The sequence below is a fragment of the Trichinella spiralis genome (assembly GCF_000181795.1).
Source record: "Trichinella spiralis strain ISS 195 chromosome Unknown Scfld2, whole genome shotgun sequence".
Classification (NCBI taxonomy): Eukaryota; Metazoa; Nematoda; class Enoplea; order Trichinellida; family Trichinellidae; genus Trichinella; species Trichinella spiralis.
In genome coordinates, this window is record NW_003526941.1 from 245111 (window position 1) to 264031 (window position 18921).

General features: G+C 32.4%; 4 protein-coding genes across 4 annotated transcripts; 2 read left to right on the forward strand and 2 right to left on the reverse strand.

Annotated features, from left to right (window-relative positions):
* Positions 1-972: 972 nt before the first annotated feature.
* Positions 973-1962, forward strand: Tsp_02514 (conserved hypothetical protein). The gene is made up of 3 exons (XM_003378791.1): positions 973-1164; positions 1590-1751; positions 1873-1962. Exons 1-3 carry the CDS (start codon positions 973-975, stop codon positions 1960-1962), a joined length of 444 nt encoding a protein of 147 aa, XP_003378839.1.
* Positions 1963-5303: 3341 nt separating this feature from the next.
* On the reverse strand, positions 5304-8998 carry Tsp_02515 (hypothetical protein). The gene is made up of 12 exons (XM_003378792.1): positions 8955-8998; positions 8820-8835; positions 7964-8239; positions 7823-7874; positions 7441-7774; positions 7294-7375; positions 7077-7238; positions 6231-6946; positions 5951-6143; positions 5631-5858; positions 5454-5543; positions 5304-5384 (listed from the first exon to the last, which is right to left on the reverse strand). Exons 1-12 carry the CDS (start codon positions 8996-8998, stop codon positions 5304-5306), a joined length of 2274 nt encoding a protein of 757 aa, XP_003378840.1.
* A 1656-nt stretch (positions 8999-10654) lies between these two features.
* Positions 10655-11881, reverse strand: Tsp_02516 (conserved hypothetical protein). The gene is made up of 4 exons (XM_003378793.1): positions 11815-11881; positions 11425-11490; positions 11046-11206; positions 10655-10744 (listed from the first exon to the last, which is right to left on the reverse strand). Exons 1-4 carry the CDS (start codon positions 11879-11881, stop codon positions 10655-10657), a joined length of 384 nt encoding a protein of 127 aa, XP_003378841.1.
* A 719-nt stretch (positions 11882-12600) lies between these two features.
* Tsp_02517 (putative SH3 domain protein) lies at positions 12601-18361 on the forward strand. Its single transcript, XM_003378794.1, has 12 exons — positions 12601-12613; positions 12973-13038; positions 13723-13807; positions 13846-14000; positions 14056-15495; positions 15560-15675; positions 15772-15903; positions 16314-16562; positions 16627-16800; positions 16866-17189; positions 17246-17366; positions 17913-18361. The coding sequence occupies exons 1-12, from the start codon at positions 12601-12603 to the stop codon at positions 18359-18361; spliced, it is 3324 nt and encodes a 1107-aa protein (XP_003378842.1).
* Positions 18362-18921: the final 560 nt, after the last annotated feature.

Consider the following 18921-nt stretch of genomic DNA (forward strand, 5'->3'; position numbering starts at 1 on the left):
ATTTCGCTTCGTCAAGTACAAGTGCAAGTAGTGAAGTAGCAATGCAAGGTTATAGTTGAAGCAGACAAACAAATTTTTCCCAATCTACCGACTGAGTGCCAACTGGCTATTTGAAGTGGACCGCAAAATGTGTAAACGATTATAGAAAAGATACGCAACATCTTTTGCAGACAAACTACAGAAAATTGCCTAGTCAGGGTCGCATAGTTTGTGGAATTCACGGCAAATTTCCTTGGTCATCACCACTAGACCAGAACAAACGCTTTCAACACTTCCCTCGACAAGTAGCCACTTTTGTGATCCACCAGAAAACCTTGACTAAAGTTGTCCTACTTGCCCTCTTAAGCTAAGCAATGTTGTTCAATGTAGCACTGCAAATGACATACTACCATGATTAAATATGTTAAAAATGAACAGCACTCAAAAAGTGAAACAGCAACATCTAATAGTAATAAAGAAAACAAAAAACCACCACAGCAGTTTTCTGTTTAATAAATAGTTAGTCTAGCAAGCAGAATCAATACCATTGTTGCACATATGCTGTGCTTATTAAAGTTCAAGGCTAAAAAAGGAACTGTTACAAAAAGTAAAAAAAACCTTTAATAATGAAGATACTTAATTTGAAAAATAATCATTATAATATTATTGAATAACCTTAGAATAGATTGCAAATGCTTGCAAAGGATGGCTATTTAACTGGCTAGAGCAGGCAGAGGAGTCGACTCTGAGATGATAATTCAGGCTAAAGATAAAAGCTTACCTTGCGTAAATAAATAAAGCTATATGTGGCATATATTGAACTTTCGGCGTGGATGGAAAATAAATCACAAATTGATTTCTCTTGTAACGCACCAAACCTCATGTCAAAGTTCTAGTGACTGAAAACATTGATCGACACACCAATAAAGGCGGTTGTTTTGTGTAATGAAAGATAATTGGATATAATATCTGATTCTGTTAGCCATTGCAGATATGGCAACTGGAAGAGTTTTGATTGGCACTGGTCAACAAGGTAGACAACTGTTCATCAGTAAAATTGACCATCGGCCGGAAATGGTATTGACCGACGAAACCTGGACAACAGAACGCCAGTCATCTTACAATCTTTCTGCAAATGCTGCCAAAAATTATATCAATATTCAATCTCAAAAACGATACACTAATGTTATAATTTTTTTAATTTCATAAATATTTATTTCTTTTACTTACCATTCAACACTAACTTACAACAGAAATTGCAAGCGTAAGTCTAAAATGAGTTATGCAAAAAGGAACAGCAAACAATTAAGAATGAAAAAAACATACAGAAAAATAGCTTAATATAAAAGTAAATTAGCTGTTTTATTTTTCTTAAATTGAATAATAATAATATGAGAAAATATGCAAAAGATAAAAATTTATCTCTACAAACAAAACATGCCTAATGTATTTCATCCGAGAAGCAACTTTTGTTTATAAATTTTTTTATTATTCACATTTTAAGTAATATCAGTTATTGGATGATTATTAGCTCTAGTTGAATATGTTGACTGATGAAATTGGAATGTGTGATTTGAAAAGCACGCAAAGATGCAAAACATTTAAATAAGGGAACAACCAGCGGCGATGATTTATTTCATGCATCGGCATTTGGGTTGGTGGATAAATTATGGAAGAGGAACGTTGTATATTCCACGAGAAACAATTTTTCACAGCTGGATGGAGCTGGCTGGATGGTTTCAATTGCCCACCGGCTAGCGGCTGATGTGAAAGTAACAAGTAGAAACAAAAGAAATAAAAGTTTTCAATTATGAACATTATTATTGGGATACTGTTATAAGAAGAAAAAATTATGCCGTACAAAAATGTATTTAAAACAAAATTCAATCTCAGTTTGAAAATATTAAAATGATAAATATAACAAATGATGCTAGCTATTTCAGTGTTAGCTACACTGAACGGCATAATAGTAGAAGTGTATGAAGAAAGCATGCAAAATGAATGTTCACATTTTTCCTATTTGAATTCAAGCAAAATTAATATAAAAGTAAAATAATTTGATCAAATAAAAAAATATTTACCTAATGTGAACTACAAGATGAATTTGAAATATGGAAAGTGCAATTAAGTTCAGCTTAAGCTTTTTCATGAAAAGGGAAAAGTTTGCATACGGTTGAGATTTCAAAGCAAAAATTAGCTGAACCATGCTGCATGAAGCAAAACATCAACAGGAGAAATAATTCAGAAGCTAACTTTTCACGATTATTAGACAATATCAGTGAAAGAGATGGAAAAATAGAAGCATTGAACGTAAATGGAAAGCAAAAGGTCGCGCTAATCCAAAGATGATGTAGATGAACAAAATTAACAAACAAACATCAAGATGAAACAACATTCATGGTCGGTTTGCTATGGAAAAGCTAGCCTTGAATAAAGGAAGGTCGACAGATTAGATTAGATGAGATGAGATAGTTCCTAATGATAATCGGTATATATTAATAATAAATGCTCATTCAAGCTTTTTCTTCATATAATACAAAAACGAACAAACACAAAAACCATCTACACACAAATGGAAACAAAAGAAGATGAAAGCCAAAGCAAAGCATTACCGCTAAAAAAACAAATTGACGCTTATTATATGGCAACTTATTAAAACACATCATTTACATATAAACACGAACGTTCATATCTGCACATTTCATTTTACCGCAGTCAGTTATATAAATAAAAAATTACAATAATAAAATTTAGTTACATCAATTTTTGAATAAAAATCGAAGGCACTGAATTTGAATAATGCACATAAATCTGAATGAATTGGAAAACTGAACATTCAGACAATATTGAAATTAACAAATTGAACAGTTTATAAATAATGATTATAATTTAACAAAATAACAATAACTGAAACAAATAACAACAACAATGTTAGTTAATATTGGAAATAAGATCAACAAGAACAACAACACCAATTAAACATAACGTCGTCAGCTCGCATGCACGTGTTACTTATTCAAAAGCAAATGAACAATGTTTAATTGAAGAAGCTGCTAATTAGTTAAATTATGAACAAATTACTTGATTTTTATTAATTGACCTAATTTGCCATCAACAAATTTAACATACCTTTTTTAATATTGAACAATGCCTGAAAGTGAACAAACAATGGGTGCAAATTTATCAATTCAAAATTTAAGAACAATTTTTAAAAGAACATAACATTTCTCTTAAACAGGTATGGTTGGTTTGGTTGCTTACTTTCATGTCTACCATAAAATGTCTTCATAAAAACGACCAGTTTTATTATATATACTTTTTTTCCCCTGTAAATCACATAAAATTTATGCTCCACTTCTTACATTCATTCGAATTAATGTTATTAAAAAAAATTCAATTCTAAAGTTCTCTTAAAACTCTATCATTTATTACATATGTTGTTTTTTCAAAACAAATGAAAAGAGATCGTAAAAAACAAATTTATTTCATTGAATTTTTATATACATGTAAAGTACTATTAATTTTTCACAGTATACTAATAAACCTTGGACAGAACTGTAAAGAAACAGAAATACTTTGACAAAATTCATCGAAAATTCGTCTATTAATGAGGTGATAAATGAATAAACGGTTAATCTGTTGTACAATTAGTTAGTTACTTGATATGCCTCAGAAGTGACTGGTTTTCAGAAGAAAATATTCAAATCAAATTCATCTAGATGCAGCATGGAAAAAAGAAAAAGCCAACTGATGAAGTGAATTGTGGAGAGCTTTGAAGAAAAAGCAAAATAACTTTTTTGATCAAAAGAACAAACTCCAAAAAGAACAACCATAACATGAAGGAGAAAATAACGGTTTAGCTAATGTTTTGATCTTGCTGACTTTATTCAGAGTTGAAAAGTCACAAACAATTTGAAAAACTCAAAAACCGTACAAAGTTGACGGCTGGTACGGTAATTGAGAAAAAAAGTTACAAACTACCAAATCAAATCAACGCTTCAGCGGATGATTCCTCTCCTTTGTTCGTTCGTGTTATTTTTTTTAAATTAAATCCTTCACAAAATGGCAAAGTAACAATAAAAAATAACCAAAAAAATGTTGCAAAAGTTATAGCATCAAAAAAATTTTCTCTGTTCACCAGTGAAAAGTTAGCTTAATTAAATTGTAATCAGACTTGAGCATTCGTTTCTACAAGAGAAATATTTAAAATAAGAAAAGAAAACCATAATTCAAACCAGTGAAAATTGCTGACAACATACACCAAATTTACATGCAAAACTTGCATTATTAACATTTATTAACAAATAGAATTGAAAATTCACGAAAACATCTTTAAAATGTTTTATGGATTTAAATAATTTTTTGAATTTTCACAATTCATTAATAACAAACAAAAAAAAGAATAGCAAATAGAAAAAAAAACTTTTAAGTAGAATCAAACGGCACTTGCAATAAAATAAGATAAATAATATATTTAAGAACGTAATTGAAAATTGAAAATTTTTTAAATCACATTTAAAAATGAAAATCATTTCAAGCAATCGTTTAAAAAATAATCACTCATTACCAAAAATAGCAACAAAAAAATTAAAAAACAAAAGTTTGAAATAAAAAATAAATAATTAATTATGAAGTAAGAAAAAGCTGAGAAAACCATTGCCGAAAAGTTGAATAATATCTTTTGATTGTCAAAAGAAAAACATTAGGTTTTACTCTTTAAATTGCATGAAAAGTTTTAAAATTTTTGTGCAACACGCAATGTTACAACCGGAAAATTTGAACTGACATACTGTAGCTGTTGACTCAATGGATTACGATAATAAAACTTGATTTTTCTTATTTAACTGCGTGCAAATGAAAAAGTGATCAACAAGTGACAGTTTGATCGTGATTATTATTGAAGATATAAAGACAATAAATTTAAAACTTATTCATATTAACTTCAATAACCAATGGTGATAAATGAATTGAATAACAATATTTTATCGCTGGTTTCTGTATATTTGCTCAAAATATTGTCTTTCATCAAGTATGTGTAAACATAAGTATAAATTCTAGTTAGTTGTAAGAATTTTCAAAAATTCTAACTTATGATATTTGAAAAAAGACAAAAGAAAAAAAATTACCTCATTATTTAAAGAGCTGTTAATAAGCTAGCTGAGAGTAATGGTTCGTTGTCAACTTCCTGCTCATAAGTGGAGGAGAATTGATAAATAACAATTCACCTTATTACAATGCATCGATAAATTTTAATTCATTACACAAAGCAAACAAATAAGGATAAGTGAACAAATAAAGATAATAATGATAATAAATCGCCAGCATCAATGTTTAGCATTCGATTCGCTCGAATTGATCGGCTTCAAAACAATGCTTTCCAATTCTTTATTTTTTTCTTTAAGCAGCTAAAATTACAAATTAAATCAATTCCAACAACAACAACATTACAATAATCTGAAAATCCGTCAGTCAACCTTTCTAAGTTGTAAAAGTCGCTCAGCTAAATTTCGATGACTCTCGGAAGGTTGAAATATTTTCGCAGATATCGATCGATATTTTTGACTCTAAAATTAAAAAAAAACAATTTTCCTTTTTAAAAAATTATTCAATTAGAGAATAAAGAAAAGAGAGAAAAGAGAGAGAGAATTCACTTTATATGTAAAATTGGATGCCGTTGGTATTCTTAAACTAGGTGATCGTTGAAATTGCTTTTCAGAAAGTAACCCATTTTCTGTACAGTCGTCCAGCTTTGATTCGGCATCTTCAACATTGCTACTATTCACCGTTGACTGACGTAAATTTGTAGTCGAACTTTGCTGCTGTTCAAATATTTTTTTCGGCTTGCGACTGCGCGTCATCAATGGCTGGAAAAGTGGATTCTAAATATAATTTTCAACATTCAAATATTTGATATACGATGAATATTTTTCATTTGATGAAAAAGCAAATTAAAAGTAAACAAAACCATTACCGCTCCTCCAAGTTGATCACCCCAAGGATTGTCTGGAATGAAAATGCTATCACGATTGTCACTTGGTTCCGCCTGATTTGTCGAAACAGTGCTCAATGTAGCAGTACGGCTGCGTGGGCTAATATGGTGAAACGATTTGGACAATTTGTTGAAAAAATTTGAAGCTGCTTCCATCTTTGAATTTCCCCTTGTACTGTATTAAAATTGGAATAAATAATTTCAATTCAACGGGATCAATTTGAAAGCAACGGTTCAAAGTGGCAAAGCACAACCAACTTACCGACCAGTTTCGGATGTGTCATCAGCAATAGAAGAGGATGTAGATCCTTTCTTCTTCTTCTTCTTCTTCTTATTCTTCTTCTTTTCAGCTTTCTTAATTTCTTGAGTTGATTTGCTATCCCCTGTATTCTCTTTGCTCTTCCTCAACAAAGGACGTACTATGGACGTTTGCAACGAATATTTGGACCTCGTTTTAGGAGTCACTGTTGCATCACTGACGGCACGCCTTAAAATTACACTCGATTTTGCGCCACAATCCTGCTGCTGTTCAACACCACCATCCTTCGACAATTGCTCATTGTGCTTATTATTTTGCTTATTTTTCTTCTTCTGCTTATTGATCAACTCTTCCCACATATCCAGGGGATTTTGTGTCAACGGTTTGATTGGCCGATCATCGCCAGGACTGCTGAAATTCGAACGCTCTCTAATACTACTGTAGCAGGGCTGACCACGAGCGAAATTTTCCGAATTTGAATTCGAAAATAAAAAACGACCATTTGATGGGGACAAATTCATATTGTTAAACGAAGAGCCAATCTCGTCCACACAGTGTGGCTGTTGATAACCAGGTATGAAGATCATTTCATCATCATCGTCGTCTGGTGACCGAGAAGCTGAATGCTGCAAAAGACGGGCGTGTTTCAATTTCGACGCTTCTTCTTTCGCTTTCTGCCAAGATTCCAGAACGCACTTTTCCCTTCTCTCTTCCTCTTCCTACACGAATACAGTGATGAATTAAATCATTCGACTATTCATCCACTTCATTCATATTATAAGACAATATATCAAAATAATTAAAATTGTCTAAATTTCAAATAATGAACAAAATCGAATAAAAAATCACCTTCAATTTTGACCATCGTTCTCTTTCTCGTGCATTTGCAATTTGCCTTCGTCGTTCCATTTCTCGACGTTCTCGTTCTACACGTTCTTGATCTTGCTTTTCGCGTTGAATTTCCAACAATTTCTCACGCTGTTTCTGTTGAATTTGTTCATCAAAAATTATCTGAAAATATTATAATTTATTCCTTTTTCATTAATGAATTTTCAATATTTTCTACCCTTTGTTTCAAAGCATTTCGGTGCTTCATTTCAATTTCTTGTTCACTTATTGGTTCAGTAGCCAAATTTCTTCGTTTATGACTTAAAAAAACATTGAAATTCAATTGAATATGCAATGAAATAAAAATTTTATTATTCCATCTTACACTGTAAAATCGTCCAATGCACCCGGATAACTACAACTGAAAATGCTGGCGCCAAACGAATTGCCGGACATATCGTAAGGTTCAATACCACTGAGTGACTGTGGTTTGCTGCTGTTTGGAGTACTGCAGTAATTGTAGGGCGATTTTGGACCGTTAAATGTCGTCGGTGACATGCTAGCGTTGGCAGAAACTGGTGAAAAAGTAAACGCATCTTGAAAAGCTGGCAGAATATAATTTTGTCTGAGACCATTAGTACCAGGTGCTGGACAAGATGAAGAAACAGATGCATTGTTGATTACATTGTATGGAGATGAGCCCACTGGTGACTGCAAACCTGCACAAGAGTTAAAATTATTACACTGATCCAACGGGTAAGATGCACTCTGCAACAGATCGTTTTTATCATGACGAACAACATTATTTCCAGTGTCAACCTAAATAAAAATGTAAAAGCTTTAAGTACAGGCAAACCAAGAAAAAAACAATTACAGTTGAAGCAAAACTTAATTTGTCGTTTATTCACCTGAAGTGAATTGGAGGTTGAAAAATTTCCACCATTAGAAAATTGATTCCCCAATGCATTATTCACATTGGTCAAAAGTGGAGTTCCTACAGATTGGAAATAATTTTGACCAAAATCTGCACACAAATTAGTGCAAGGCACTGGTATAAATGCAACCGGCGTCATGCCTGCAAAGCCAGGACCAACAATTTTCCGCTCGTTTAGATTAACAACAGGAGACTGAGCAAATACTTTGCATGATTTATCTTGGATTGCATTATTCACAGCAGAATCGACCTGAAACAAAAGCAAAATGAATAACAATAATTAATTAATTAGTTTCGTGGTCTACAGGAAACTGCACATTCATCATTTTACATTTCTGATAACTTGTTCCCATTTCGCAAAATCAAAAAAAATTTAACTGCTCAAATGTCAGCAATGAGTCATACAATCAAAACCTAACAGTTGACAAGGAAGAAGGTAGCTAATTCATTTTCTCATGTGGAGAAATAAATTTATGACGTAAGCTAACCGTTGCACAACTAAACAGCATTAATATTATAAATCAAACAAAGTGTCAAGGAAAAGAAAAAAATAAAAAGTACTAATATTTTTTCAATTATTACTTGAAACTGCTAATATAATTGTTTAATTGTAATTCTGTATTGATATAAAATAAAAATACAAGAATAATGCTTGAAGTAAAAAACGAGATGAAATCAAGCTGACATAAAACTATTTGCATGTAGTTTATCATTGAAAAACGGAAAATATATTTTGCCATCTTTTACTTACTTCGCATGTCCTCTTGACAACAATGCCGAAACAGATGTTGAATTTAATAATTAAAAAAAAGAAAAAATCAGTTTTAAACCTGACATACTGACTGCCTTGAACAATTAAAAAATTATCAATCATTTTATCCGAATAAAATTGAAAACAATTTTTAAGTATCATAAATAATTTAAAAAGAAAAATTATCCGAATGTATATATGATTATTGCATTACGTGGGTGAGAATAATTTTCGTTCATTTATTTGAAACTGTTCCATTTTTCCCCATAGCAATTAAAATGGAGAACATTTCACTAGAAAATTGTAAAAAAAAATTACCAAAAGCAAAATTAAATGAATCTTGAACTAGTTTAAACTGAATAAGATAATTTTTTATGTAGGAAAACATAACACGCAAGAAATGTAAAGCGGAATAGCCGTTTGTAAAACTGCATCTTTTTTGACAAACTGTTTTTTCCTTTATCAAATAAATGAGAAAAATTAAAATATGATTTGGATGATGATTAAAACAGAAGATGCAAATGGGAATGCATGTATGAGAAATGATTGATTCAATTTTCCTCAGCTGAAGAAGAAGAAGAAGAAGAATATCAGAAGTGATTGAAGTGTCAGCAAAACTGGAAAATGTTCAATAGAGGTAAAGTGTGATGATTCAAACAAAAATGTAAACGAATGAGAGGCTAAAATGCCTTAGGAACGCCACTAACCAGATTTTACAAACCCAAGCAAGCTTGTTCTGAGATGCAAAAGCAAAACGAGCAACTAGATGTTGGCAAGTATAAATTTTCAAATGCAAAAATCTAGCAATTCGCACACTTCCATCGCATATTTCGTGCACTGTGTGTGTGTGCGTGTCTGTTTATTTGTGCACACGCACACAGGATGGATGTTTGCAACAAGGTAAACAATTTATTTCACTGAAAATTCTTCCCACATAAAGAAAACAAAAAAAAGTTTACCAACAGGTTAAAGTTGAGCTTTTCGATCAGTTTTTGTCCTTTGCCAACGAAATACGACAACTTTGTTTGTTAAAATTGTAAATAAAAGATACGGAAACAAAAAATAATTAATGATAAGCTGAATCGAACATGACAAGCATTCAGCAGTTGCACAACTGAACTGCAAACCAATATATGTCACTGCAAAAATAAAATAATATATGCATAACCCCTCACCCCTCTTGCATACTCTCTACTGATCTCTGGTATCGAATAATGCTAATATCGTGCAGATTAGAAAACCTTTTTACAAGTTGCAAATTTTTTCCAACTATATGCAAAAATAAATTAATTGAAGTGTAATATTAAATAGTTAAGATGAGCAGCGGAGGAAACAGTAGTGAAACCACGCCTGATAGGAATGGCAATGCAAACAATTGTTATAGTGAACAATTCTTTGAATTCCAGCTATCACTGAAAAGGGCAAGTAGATTGAAGTAAACCGTCTTTTTCGTCATAAAGCTTCTTTCAGCAGAAAATTATTCCTTCAGTTCATAGTTTCAAAAAGATTCTTATCTAATTTTGAAAAATGTATTTCTTTTTTTTCAACAAAAATAGGCTGTAAATGTTCAATTTGAAAATTCTAAATACCACTCTTACAGAAAAACTGTTCTTTCAAAAACAGTGACAAACAACAACAGCAAATCAATCAGTCGATATGAAAACTAGAAAGAAATTTAAAGGCGTTTTCATTCCATCTTGATAAGAAAATACTTGACATAAATAGAAAAAAGACAAAGCAAACCGCCTTTGTTCATATTAAATTTCAAACAAAATTATGAAAAAATACAAAAATTTTCATATTTTTCAACAAAAATAACAAATAATATCCAAAAGCTTGACAGAGGAAGTTCAGTTTGTGGTAATATTAAATGTAAAATTGTGAGAATATGAGAAGAAATGCGATTTATAAGAATTAATAAAAATAGAGTTGAAAGTAAACCGACGAAGCCAGTTCACCGGACTTGACGGTCACCTTGCCGAAATGACCAATATTAATGGGGAACTATAAACTGCAAGGGTCGGACAATAAGCTTGAAGAATGTACATCATACGGTCTTAGTTAGATCTACCGACTGCGATAATTACGTCGAAGGTCAGTGTGACCGATTTTCAGCAAAATGTCTTAATGATGGTAGAAAAGTTTTCACTCTATATGAACAATATTTCATACAACGGCACTGACATGGCCACCGCTGAGCAGTTTCTTTATTACCAACCATCACAGATGTATAAACAAGTTAAATTTTACAAAAAGAAACAAAACCAACACACGCGGAAGTAGCAAACGATGCAATGCAACTTACACTTTTATTAGAGAAATTAATCTCTCCGTTATTCACCGCGTCGCCTGCAAAGCAGCCATTATTCGAAGTATACGGCGAATTGCGTAACGGTAAATCATTGCGTGATTTCAGCGGAGCACCCGAGCCTGGTTTACCAAACGGAAACCATTCTTCCGTTTCGGCTAAAATTAAAAACTCAAAAAACATCACACACCCACAAGTAATAAATAAAATTAACACGATCAAGTTAAACAAATTCACATCCACCCGATTTAATCAAGTCAAATCCAACATCATTTTACACATTGATTAATTTTGATTTGACGCTTTATTTATTATTTATTTGGAATTTTAATTTCAAATCAAATATTTTTTCACTTTTTAAATCAATAAAAACTACCTCGCTCTTTTGCCCACTGCTGACGTTTCCGATCCAACAGAGATAGATTCTTTTCATCAACACAAGCTGAAACTTCAGCCATAAACAGTGGTCAGTTGCTGCTAGTCAAAATCAACCGCAGTCACACGTCTCAATTTTTAAAACAAATACATCGGCTAGGTAGCAGAAAGCAAACCAATCACATGCAAAATAACAATGTCCAATGAATCTACGAAAGACAGGTGCCGCTTCAACATTCATACTGTAATAATCAAGTTAGTTTAACAAAAAATATAAAATGGGTAATTTAAATTTATATTCACATAACTGTTCGATATTGTATTATAACCAAATTTATAACACTAAAAATGTTTTCTACATGCAATTTATCAACGGGGCTGCAGTTCTTACTTTGTAATGAATTGAAATTATTTAGAATTCTTGCCATTTTAAAGCAGAAATGCATAACATAAGCCATTTTAAACAAATTTGAGCAATAAAACTGCTATTTTTTTCGAAGTATTTGAATTTAATTCTAAACAGCGATAAATTAAAAATTAATACCTTAACATTTGATGAAATAATTCATATTCTACAGTAAGTTGAAATGAACTAATCTGTGCATTTGATAAATGCGAAAAAAATTATGATAAAGTCAAAATCACAAACAAAATAAACTTGCATGTTTAATTAAAACTGAAATGTATTTTTTTAAATGAAACAAATAAATTAAATCATTACATGATTTTTGTGGTGAATGCACATAAATTGAACTTTACTTTCTTCACTGTATATACTTTAAATTAAACTTTAAAACTGCACTTTAAACTAAAACTTTTTTAAAAGATTTTTGTTGAATGCGATGATTAGAATTTCCCAGCATTCAGAATGTCAGTCAAATAGAGATACGCATAAAGTTTGCATTTAAACTGCATATCTGTACTTTCATTTCTGAACTTTGAAGTAAGGCTATTTTTATGTTTTTATTCTATTAGTAACAGCTGATACACAAGCGTAGCAATATCGTACACACATTAAATGTACTATGAACTAATAATACTGATAAATCAATCAATTTGTTTAAGATTATGACGTTTTATTCAATGTATTTAGCTTATAAATTAATTAACATTTCGTATTTTAACATAATCCAGCTGTTCAATGAGAAGTTACTAGCAAACAGGTTGAATTTTCAGAATGATATGCATAGGTATATGAACTGCATTCACTGGTTAAAGGTGTACGTTTGTAAACTTCCGCATAATTAAGTTTCGGCTTAAAGAATCAATTTTCATTTTGAACATTATTTTTTAATTCATATTGCGCTTATTTTTTTCAACTTTGCTTTCAGTACTGTTCAGTATTTTTATTGGCAAAGCATTCTATCAAATACATCAGTTCACAAATATGATAGTGCAAGTGCTTACAATAGTTATTTACTGCATTTATTTCAGATTTTTACCCTATAATCATAATCGTTTTGGTTCGGCTTTAGTTTCAAAAATTCCTTCCTGTTTAGCTAAAAACTGTTAATTATATATATATATGGATGATTTTTCATGTTTCTAGGTAAATTCATTAGGTCACCGACATTCAACGTTCCACTTACATACTGTATAACTGAAAGCAAATCAGGTGTTTTTAAATGTATTGCATTTATTTTATTTAGGCTGAAATCTATTATAATCTATAAATTAATGTGAACAAATTTAGTTATTTTTTATCTTTGTTAGATAAACGAATGATTTAATGAAAGGTAATATTTCCAATTTTGAGGTTCAACATCTGCATCTTTATTATGCAGCATTCTTTTGCGTTATACTGGTTAATTGCTATCTATGTTATAATTTTAAAATTTTGAGTGTATGAACTCACCTATTTAATCTAGCGGAAGAATAACTTGTATGGAATGCATTTGATCGTTTCGTTGCAGTGATTAAATAATACACAAAAACCTCCTGCATTTATAACGTTCATTCCAATTGTTAGGGCATGGAAATGAAAAGTCTAAATATATGGCTCCAGAAATTGTTTTACTACTTATATTTAAATTGAATACTTTAAATATTTATGCTTTAAATTTCTTGCACTTGAGCTGTGGAAAAATGAAATCGTAACATGCAGTCTAATTTTACATATTCTATGAGATGAAAGTCCATTGACAAATGTTGAAAAATCCTTTTTAGCTTGGGCTTTCGATTATGCCATTTTTTTTGCCATAAATCAAAAAGCCCATTTTTTGCGACGTCGGTTTGTTCAAAATGAATTCCAAAATTAAAATTATGCGAGCGTTGCATAATTTTCAAACAAATATTCCAGGCGACTTGAACTTCCGAGCTGGTGAAATCATTATTTTATTGAAAACTATTGATGCGAATTGGTACTCAATAATTTTGTTAATAAAGTTTGTATATTTGAAAGTGAAAGCATAATATTGTTTAGGTGTTATGGCGAAAGTGCCGAAGGATATCAGGGTATATTCCCTTCATCATATGTTTTTGAAGAGAATCTTCCACAAGTTCAACCTGGTCAGAAACTGCTTATCGCTCTACAGACGTTTCACGCACAAGCCGCCGGTGATTTGTCAGTCAACGCAGGTAAAAATAATGCAATTGCTATTTTTAAATTTGAATTTTAAATTATTTTTATCAGGTGATATTATTTTGGGTATTGAAAAAGTGGATGAAAATTGGTGGCGAGGCGTTTCGAGGGAAAAATGTGGTTTGTTACCCGCTAATTTTGTGCGTGAGTTGGACATGCATTTGGACAATAGCCAATTTCGAGAAAATGATAACGTTCCAACTAAACGGGCTGTTGTCTTGAAATCAATGAAAGCTGCTTTGCCTGAGGAGATAGATTTAAACGAAGGTGAACAAGTGGTCATTGAAGAATTTTTGGATAAATATTGGTGTCGTGGAACTTGTCAGAATCGTCGAGGCATATTTCCTAGATCGTTTGTTAAAATTGTTGAAGAAGAAGAAGAACAGTCCAGAACGTCGTTGAATGAATACAAATTTGCAATATCAGACAGCAAAAAAGATTTGCCGGCTAAACCGACAATGCCATATGCAATTGTAAAATACCAATTTGTTCCACAATATGAGGGTGAAATGGCAGTTGAAGCAGGCGAACTACTGTCGTTGATTGGTCACGTTGACAATGAATGGACATTGGTATCAGCCGAAGGGCGTGCTGGCATTGTTCCAACAAGCTATTTGAATATTATTATAGACTGTCCAACGGTCTCTGGTACTGAATTACAAAGTGCAATAGCTGAAGCGAATGCTAATCGGCCTGCTGTTACGGGTGCAAATTCTCATGCTCACTGGGCAAGTAGCAGTGGTGGTTTAGCTGATTTCAACAAATCGACTTATTATAAAGTTCTCTTTGATTACAATGCTGCAACTGTTAATCATTTGATGGTAAAGGCTGGTGACTTGATTACTGTTTTAAAAACAGTAGGAACTGAGTGGGTTGAAGCAGTAAATCAAAGAACTCTTTCGAGGGGACTCTTACCTCGCAGCTATCTGACAGCTATTAATGATTTCCAAATTCAAAACAAGCAAGACCATATGAAAATGTCTCAAAAAAGGCAGTTGGATATTGAATTGGAAAAATGTATTGCTCGTAATTTATTATCACTTGATTTTGACTGCAAAAATAGAAAAATCAGTGATTGCAATGTTGATTCGAAGCTGATCTCACCATCTTCATCCATCTGCAGCACGTCTCCATCTCCGTCGACGTCTAAATGTGCTACAGCACTGCCTTCATCATTGGTGATGAGTTCGTATATGAAATGCGATGACAGTTTTCTCAGTCCATCTACTAAGAAGATTCCTCCTCCACGACCGAAAACTCTTCCCGTTGTTCATCAAGAAAGTCCTCATTCCGGTGAATGGAATGGTCGATTGGCAAATATTTTCAATGAAATACTATCATCGGAAAAAGACTACTGTAATGAATTGATGATTATTGAAAAAGCATTTGAAAAGCACCAAACGGAGTTACATATGGATGATTTCATGGAAAAAATGAACATGCTTATTAATTTATCAAAATCATTAATTGGAAAATTGGAAAATTTGTCAAGTAACTTTGTCAAATAATTAATCACCTTTATTGTCATGTTTTACCGTTCATATTTATATTTCAGCGAAACCTACCGTACTTGGTATTAGCGGGATATTTATCGATATATCAAGATCGTTGGAGTCGGCTTATACTAGCTATTTTGAAACCCAAACAACAGTTGTTTCGAAAATTAATGAAGTGTGAACAGATATTTTCGCAGTCGTTTTTTGTTACAATCGAGCGTTTTAAATGTTAGAATTTTCTTTTTAATAGTATCAAAATCACGAATTGAAGAAAGTTGTATTGGAAAAGGTGATGGTTGATATCCGCAAATCAGCTTTATGTTGTTTTGACGTATTTTCGGCGATTCTTTGTCCAATACATCGAGTTATGAAATATCCTCGATATTTAACGGAAATGCTCAAGGTGAGGATCAGGGAATTCTTGATGACAAATGTGAAAAATGCTTTTTACATTTTTAGCACACACCTCGATGTTTTAACAAAGATCTACAGTTTGCTATTTCAAGCTTAACTTCAATTGCTCAAACAATCAACGAAAGCCAGCTGCAAGTCGATTTAGGTGAATTATTATTATTCAAGTATATACTGCAGTAATTGCATTGGTTGTTTGGTTTTTAAGTTACCAGATATAAAAAAGATTCTGTCGAGAGTTTGACCGATCGACTGGCGAAAGTATCTTTTCATTCTATGAGGAAAAAAGGAGCACGTTTAGGCATGCGACTGTCCTCTACGTTAGGCTTTACGCCACAAGTATATGAGACGATCTCAGGTGATTGAATTCGTTGCCTTAATTGCGAAATATTATTCAAACAGATCAAAGATGAAGAATACGACCGTCTGGAGAAGCAGTTTTTCTTTCAAGTGAAGAAGATTCGTGATTTCATGCAAAATTTGCAAGACGTCTGTGATAGGACTTTGTCCACTTTCAACATCTATCAATCTATGGCACAGAGTTTTCTTCCCAATAGCAGTGATTCGAATAATTCACCCTCACAGCAGTTCGCTTTGAAATATTTGAACACGTTCAATCAAGTGGATCCCAGATCTGCCGCGCAAAAACATGTAAATCACAATCAAACATTGTAGCCTGTATTTGTGTTTTGCTTAACATGCAAATCAACTGCAGATCAATGCATTGCAAACGGACGTCATTGCACCGATGGCGAAATTGTTGATCGAGGCGAAGGGTTTGGAAAAATTGGTGGAAAAACGTCGCGACAAACTGCTCGATTATGAAATGGCTGATTCCAAACTGCAGAAAAGTTACACCAAAGCTACTGAACACGTTAAAATGCACACGGTATGTAGACCAAAAAATAATTTTTTTTTGAAAATAATTAATCCTCTCACTTTCTGCATATTCAGAATATGCAACGAATGAAAAAATGCCAATCAGAATATGAAGCACTGAATAGACAGCTGTTGGTCGATTTGCCGAAATTTATCGAAAAATGCTTACAAACTTTTAATGTAACATTCAACTTGTTTATTAAGCATCAGTCGACATTTGCATGTCAATTTGGTCAACAGTTGCAACAGATGAATTCGGAAAGCAGTCAACCGTCTACAGATACCCATCACAAGCCGATCAGTATGGGAAATATTAATGTTCCCCTTGTAGAAACTGAAGGAAACTGTCAACAACCGATAGCAACCCCGAATTTGTTGTTAGATAAGCCTTATTATAAGGTAAATTGTTGAAATTATGTTATCTGTTCGAACTATTCAAATTTTAAATATTTAAGCAACAACAACAACAACAGTCGCAGAATTTGCAAAATTCAGTGAACTCGATCTATACTGAACTGCAAGCCATATTTACGGATACTTCGAAAAGAAATGAGTGGGTTCAATTTTCCGACAACAGTAAAATGCATTCCAATAATTTTCAAGGTGCTAATTATTATTGTTTAATGTTCTAATAATTTTTGTAACGAATATATGCATGTTTGTTATTGTTAAACAACACTAATATTTTATATATTTTTCTTTTTTTTTGCAGAAAAACGATGAAATGAAGGCAGAAAACATTTGCACTAAATCGTTTTGCATAATTATGCTCCAACATGTACTAATAATACTGATAAACAAACGACCGCTAGGGTTATATGCACGCTTAATTAAAAATTAACAATGATACACAGTAAATAAGTGAATAATGTAAAAATAAATAATGATAACGTATGTACTTACTTTTTCTAAACTTACATCTTTCTTGGATGATCAAGCAGCGAACAAAACAAATGAATAAATAAATAAATAAATAAGAGAATAGCCAGCGGATGATACTTTTTTGTTCTTGTTCAGTTGAGACGTGTTTTGTTGTCTTGCCTTGCATGCATGAACATGTATCGTCGTGTAAGCATTGAAACTGATGCTCGTGCGTGTAAATTATAGATGCAAATTTTTTAGATAATGATAAAAGCATATTCGCTGAAAATAGAGAATCAGTTGATGAGCTCAGTGCAAACAAGCCGTCAGGGGCAGAAAAGAGTGGATCAACGACGACTGATTGGCGTGAAGATGAACAAATACGAACCACGATGCTGTTGCCATCGAGATTCGCTCCGCCGCCTCCAGCTTCTCCTCCACATCCTGAGGGCTATTCGAAGCACCGATTAAATAGCACTGCTTCTTCGAATATAGAAAACGAAGAAGAAGATACGGTCGATTTTTGCATTGCTTTGTTTGATTTCAGCGCTTCTGGCCCAGACGAATTGTCCGTTGCGCAGGACGACCTGTTAGCTGTTCACCAAAGGAAAGATCTGCAAGACAACGAAGAATGGTGGCTTGTCGAGAATGAATTTGGAAATGTTGGTTATGTGCCGGCTAATTATTTGAAGCTTTATGCCGCACTTTAAAAAGCAAAGCGAAAAACAAGAAGATATTTTCCAATCCCTTTCATCATAAAATTATGATGCTGCCAAGCTTTTCTGTCCGTAGAACTGTGTCATCTTTTTTAATGTGCCGTTTCGCTTGTTTGCCTTAGTTTTATTTTGTTTTATCAGCATTTGATGATTAATCTTGACTTTTATCCATTGATGCACATTTGCTGCAGCCCAGAATGAAGATTTTGAAAAGCAAGCTGCTTTTTCATGACATGTTTTATGTTATCAAATCATTTAGAACATTTTATTCAGTGTGCAACAATGAAGAAGCATACCAAAAAGAATAAACGAATAAGCATTGAATGAGCATCGTTTTTTCAAGAATGGTAACTTTTCGACATTGCCATCTGTAACTTGTCTTGTTTTTCTTTCATCAGCTGACATTAAAAAACATAAATAATAATAAAATTATGCAAAACAAATCAACAAATACCGTTCGTATTTGATGCAATTTTTCTTTAATTTCTTGTTGATTTTTATAACTGATGCGATCACTCCTGGCCGAAGATTCCACTGCAACAGGTTGGTTGGAA